The 6123-nt window shown below is 37.3% G+C and overlaps 1 protein-coding gene across 1 annotated transcript; it reads left to right on the top strand.

The window, feature by feature from the left end:
• The first annotated feature begins 1614 nt into the window (after positions 1-1614).
• LOC137987792 (cilia- and flagella-associated protein 54-like) lies at positions 1615-6102 on the top strand. Its single transcript, XM_068833878.1, has 7 exons — positions 1615-1744; positions 3157-3252; positions 3379-3439; positions 3556-3918; positions 4858-5164; positions 5748-5808; positions 5925-6102. Exons 3-6 carry the CDS (start codon positions 3416-3418, stop codon positions 5783-5785), a joined length of 732 nt encoding a protein of 243 aa, XP_068689979.1. The 5' UTR covers positions 1615-1744; positions 3157-3252; positions 3379-3415; the 3' UTR covers positions 5786-5808; positions 5925-6102.
• The last annotated feature ends 21 nt before the right edge of the window (positions 6103-6123 follow it).

Here is a 6123-nt window from a genome sequence, read left to right as displayed (position 1 = left end):
ACCAGTTGGCTGTTTACAATTTAAGTGTCACAGAGTTGAATTTGGGTTTGCCAAAGCCAAGTACAGCCAGTGGCCTAAAAGGGATTTGATCTGGTGCAAGGTCGTAACTATCGGACCTTTCCGTATGCCCTCTAATTTTCTGATCAGTACAAAATATTATTTTAACCATTGACTCCTGGGGGTTCCCCATTTACGAGTAACGCGTACATCGTCTGGCGTTAGAGAGTAAAATACTAAGTCTGGCTGGGTTAGGCGTCAAAGGATTAATGTTTTTGTTGAAGGCAAGGTGAATATTGATGAACAAAAACCGAGATGAATTCAAGGTTTTTATTCTCTGAGCCTGAGGTGACTAATATTGTTTTAGTATAATTACACACGTGATTATTCAATGAAAAATATGCATTTTCTTTAAAGCAATTATTTTCTTTGTCTGTCACCTTGACAAAATGACTTGTAGCCATTTTGGAAAAAAGCGCTTATAGGTGATTATTGCATATCATATGCGTAGTATTTGCGGCCAATATAACATGCACTCTGATCGGCTAAATGCAGCGAAGCACTAGGGCATTATTCTCCTGTAATGCCCACGGGCCGATTATGGATTATGCAAATTAAGGATCAAGGATATCTGAAAAATTATTGGCGACGACTACATTTGGCCGTTGATTCTAGAGAATGTCGACAAAATTTCTCTTGTAAAACTTTTTCCACAACCATTTTTTTTCGAAAATAAACATATTTTGTTGTAAAAAAGGTTGCTGTTACTCATCATGATGAAGGAACAACACACCGAAACAGCAAGGATTGAATGCACTAATCACAGCTGCTGAAAATCAACCAATCACAGCAGAGCATCCTGCCTAAAAGGTGATGCGTAACCAGTTGACCTCATCGCCTGATGAAGACTAGCAGTATGCAGTCGAAACGTCGTGATCTACATCACAAGTGACCACATCATGAGACAATTGAGAATACTTTATTATTATTAAACATATTTTCTTGACGGAGTATGGTTTAATAGTTCACTGACTTGACCTGGGTGTAAAACAATGAATGAATAGATAAGTGGGCACATACCAGATGTGAAGCTTGTACTAAGGTTTTTTTTTTCCTCTTTAGAACCGTTTTGTTAGCCATACATGTAGAGTAAACAACTTAATAACCTCGACCGTTCAGTCCTTACGGGAAAATTTCAAACCTCGATCGGCCTAGCTGTATTGACCTTGCTATCGCTTGGTCAATATGACAAGGCCTTAGTTTGAGATTTTCCTGTAACGACCTCACTCTTGGTTATTAAGTAGTTAATAATCACCTCAAGAGCAAACAATCAGCGTAGAGAATTTTTAATAGTCACCTATATAATTATACTAAATTATATTACATAATTATGGCAACACCACAAGCCATACTGATAATAAGTAAAATAAATAAAGAAATATGTGTAAATGACAAGACTGAGTGAGCCAATCAGAAATTGAGAAACCAAATATCTGAGGTAAAAACTTTTAATAAAAATGGCTATTGCATTTTCACTCTATTTCACTGCCTTGTTGTTTCAAATACCCTTTGTAATAATTTTCTCCTGAGAGGTTTGTGTACCTTGACTTATTCCATATGGCTTAAGGAACAATTTATCTTGGCTGATATATATGGCAAAGGAAGGTTGAATGAAAAGGAAGTTTTGTCGGTGGTTAGGCAACTCAATGAACAAATTCCTGAAAGTGTTATCAAGCAGAGATTTAAGGTACCTTGGAAACAGTGATGTAATTGATTTATATTGAAATGAAGGACTTTATGCATCTGAAGTCAAGTGACGTTTCATATTAAATTTTCATTAAACAACATCCACGATAAGCCTTGTAAATTGTTACAAGTCATACTCTGGATAACATGAGGTTTGCATGCTGGAAACATACAGAGAAGAACATTCCTTAGGTCTCTTATCACTATTATTTTAATTTTTATATTAATTAATATGCAACTTGTAATGCTGTCGTTGCAGAAACAGTGTTATAATATTAAATTGAAGTGTGCCCGTAACACACTGGTCAATTTACCATATCAAGTCACTTGGTAAACCCTTTTCTTTACTTCACTTTCCTGCCAACACAGCACCACAGCTTCTTAACAATCTAACCCCTTTATCCTACAATTGAAAGAATGCTTTACTTCCAATAACCTTAACCCAATGACCAAGACAACAGTTGTTTTAGACTAAACACTTCAAATAATTGATTACTCCAATCACTACTGTACATGCCAATATCCCTTACCTGGAATGCAGTGTCTTACACTTGCAGACTGACTGCAGACTAATCCTAACTCAGTTATTAAAAGCTACATGTAACTATTTTAAAATGGTTGCTTAGACTTAAATACTTTTTATCAGCAATATTTGTAGACAGTCTGCAGTTGTCTTACACCTCCTGGAATGCTAGTAAACTGTTTCAAATAAGACAGAGTGCATAACTCTAATCACTTATAAAAATTGAAAGCTTAACCCTTGTTCCCAAAATGTGGGTGGTGTCCCTAACCTTACATGAAAGCTAATCATTCTAAATTAGTGCTCAGTATTAAACCCAAATCACTCAGCTGAGCATTTGACTCTAATCACTAAAATTTGTAGCCCTTTAATAGCATCAGAGAGAAAAATTTTACCCAGGTTTTGAAAAAATTTACCTATAGTTAAAAAAAAAATTACCAAGTTAAAAAAATATTACCTAGTTAAAAATAAAATCACCTAGTTAGAAAAAAACTAAACTAGTTGAAATTAAAGTCACCTAGTTAAAACAACTGACTAGTTGAAAAATATACAAATTAACTGAAAACAAAAATTAACTGCAATATATACATTGTACAAGTCATGCAGTCTTTAATTAGATCGCTCTAATACTGTATAGCCACTATGCTGTCCATGTGATACCTTTAAGCACAGTTAAAGCTTGGTAAGGGAGGAGAACCTATAGAAAAAAAAGGATGAGTTTTAAGGATTAAGAAATAACACACCCTTGCTGTATCATCCAGGATGTGAAGCTACATGTACAATGTCATGTAACGTATATTGGTCACATTGGTGGAAGGCATTAGTGCTCTCTGTTGTTTCATGCCAAAGGAAGACAGTGCCATAATTTTATCCTCATTTTTCTTTGAATCCAGATGGAGTGTCTCATTGTGAGGTTGTTTTAAAAGTTCTTCGTTTGGCAACTCAAGCTGGTTTGCACAAGGAGGAGTTATGCTGGCTGGTGTTTAACGGTAAGTCACGTCATTATTATATTATAAGATTATTTTCATTACAGTGGGCTTTGTCACTTATGTTTGGTTCTTTTCTTTATTTATCCATCATTTTTAACAGTGATGTTTTATTTTCTTTATATTTAGGCACTGTGCATATATCTACTCAATCTGCCGTCACTTAATGGCTTGTGGACACAGTATTAAGGTGATTTATTGTTGTTGTTCCTTAATGCTAATAAGCTGACAGATGTAAATTGGTGCATGACCGTGGATGGCTACACAAATAATCGTTTAATTAATTTTTTGCTTAATTGCAAACAGGCATTAGATTTTTTGCTTGGCGCCTGCATGTGTTTGGAATCATCTGTCCTTCTTCTCACTGTCAACTACTTGAGATGGCGTGCTACGCTTTACACTGCTGTGTGTCAGTGTTATTTTGACCTCAAGGTTCCCGTACGTGCTGAAGCATTTGCCAACAGAGGACTGTCAACTTGGGTGAATGAGATGAGTGAAATTGAAAAGATGAGCACATCTGAGGAGACAGCAGCCACTGATGTAGCATTTTGCCTGTCAAAGACCACGTTGCAAGCATTGATTTTCAAGAGAGTGGTTTTTGAGACTCGTAAGAGACCTAAGGAGCTCCTGAGACCAAAGACAAAACCCAACCTCAAGGATTTTGCTCATGTAAGTATAGGATTCTGAGAAAGTTTTCCATAATTTATTTCCCATTGTCCATATCAGTCTGCAAGGTGATGTGGACTGGAGGGCCTGGCACGCATGCAATCCCTTGGGGTGAGGAGGAAATTCCCTCACCACACTCAAAAGCCTTTACATACAGAAGCTATTGGCCTTGAGAGTAGTCATTTTGAGGTACTAACAGGAATAATTATTTTGAGAAACTCCAGTCTTCAGGTAGATTTTTACAGTCTTGACTGTGTGATTGTGTTCAGGGTTTGTACGCGTCTTGAAAAGCCTCAGTTGAAAACCCTTGAATTTTGAGAGTACGGTTTCAAGGCCTTTAAAGTCCTTGAAAATCTCTGCTCCTCATTCCTGGTCCTTGAAAGTCCTTGAATTTTTTCTGACCCTCATTTTTAATCTTTGAAAACATCAGTAAAAATGATCAGTCACTTAAGTGACTGGACTTCAGTCTTGTGTATTCTTTAACCTGTGTTATCAAAGTCATGTTGTACAAACACAATGAGCTGTGGGGTCGACAATGGTTACCAGTGCCTTTGCATTATTTTCATGGATGTATGTTATGGAAAATGAGCAAGAATTGTACTGTCAGACTATTTCCATGGGTAAATTCTTTGATGTAAATAAAAAAGGAGGTTCTTGAAATTTAAAAATTTGGCCCTTGAAAGTTCTTGAAAAGTCCTTGAATTTTTGGTCTGAAAAAGTGTACGAACCCTGTGTGTTGCATGTTATACCAAGTTTGTACATTTTTGTTCACTTTAATGTCAGAAAAGTAGCTACAGCATTGAATTTGTCCATGGGCTGAAACCTGTAGATGTGTTTGGTGGAGTATGTGGCATCAATGTAACTTTGCCATTGGTATAGTATACAGTGTAATTCTATGCCAATGGCAAAGCTACATTGATGCCTTTAAAATGTTATTTTCAGCATGCTTGGCCCAGGACACCCACTGAATGCTTCTTAAATGATCTGCAAGGTACTGCAGCCAAATTTTTAGCAATACTGGAGGCACTTAGCGAAACCCACAGACGCACGCTGCACTGTGAAGCCCCTGCATCAGATGCAGAGGATACAGCAATGGATGTATGCGCTGCACTTTTTTTCGCGGGGGTGGAAATTATAGCTGGAGGCAGAGGGACTAAGCAGCATCATGGAGTGAAGCATGAAAATAGCAGCATTCATCCATCTGTGTCAGAACTGCACAGTACATCCCTGATGGAGCTAGTGGCAAGAGGTACAGTATGTGGTTGTATAGTCATTGTGCAAAATGATACAAAAACATTTAGCCTCGTTTAGTTTGAGAAAACCAGCAAAGTGATTGACATTATTCTGGGTCACTACATTTGCATTATCGATAATTTAATAATTATGTAGATTGAGTTGATAAATAAATAGAAACTTAAATATAAGGGGACCCATGTTGATCAGAGTAAATCTCTGTCTGAACTAGGGCTGCGACACCCAAACCCTTGGAACCAGTCAAGACAATAATTCTTTAGTGAGTGGTTAGAGTGGCATTTGAAGCCATATAGCACAATCCCAGGAGGAGGGGGGGGGGGGGGGGAGAGGGAGGCGGCTGACTCTCATATAAAAAGGGGAGGGATGCTTGTCGTCTCGCTTTAATAGGGGTGTAAATTTTGGATTTTGGTCTCACTTTGGGTGTTCTGGACAAAATGCAATCATATGTAACGGTAAGTCACGTCATTATTATATTATAAGATTATTTTCATTACAGTGGGCTTTGTCACTTATATTTGGTTCTTTTCTTTATTTATCCATCATTTTTAACAGTGATGTTTTATTTTCTTTATATTTAGGCACTGTGCATATATCTACTCAATCTGCCGTCACTTAATGGCTTGTGGACACAGTATTAAGGTGATTTATGGTTGTTGTTCCTTAATGCTAATAAGATGATAGATGTAAATTGGTGCATGACTGTGGATGGCTACACAAATAATCGTTTAATTAATTTTTTGCTTAATTGCAAACAGGCATTAGATTTTTTGCTTGGCGCCTGCATGTGTTTGGAATCATCTGTCCTTCTTCTCACTGTCAACTACTTGAGATGGCGTGCTACGCTTTACACTGCTGTGTGTCAGTGTTATTTTGACCTCAAGGTTCCCGTACGTGCTGAAGCATTTGCCAACAGAGGACTGTCAACTTAGGTGAATGAGATGAGTGAAATTGAAA

This window comes from Montipora foliosa, unplaced genomic scaffold, assembly GCF_036669935.1.
Source record: "Montipora foliosa isolate CH-2021 unplaced genomic scaffold, ASM3666993v2 scaffold_390, whole genome shotgun sequence".
Taxonomy (NCBI): Eukaryota; Metazoa; Cnidaria; class Anthozoa; order Scleractinia; family Acroporidae; genus Montipora; species Montipora foliosa.
This window is presented reverse-complemented; position numbering and strand designations above follow the sequence as displayed.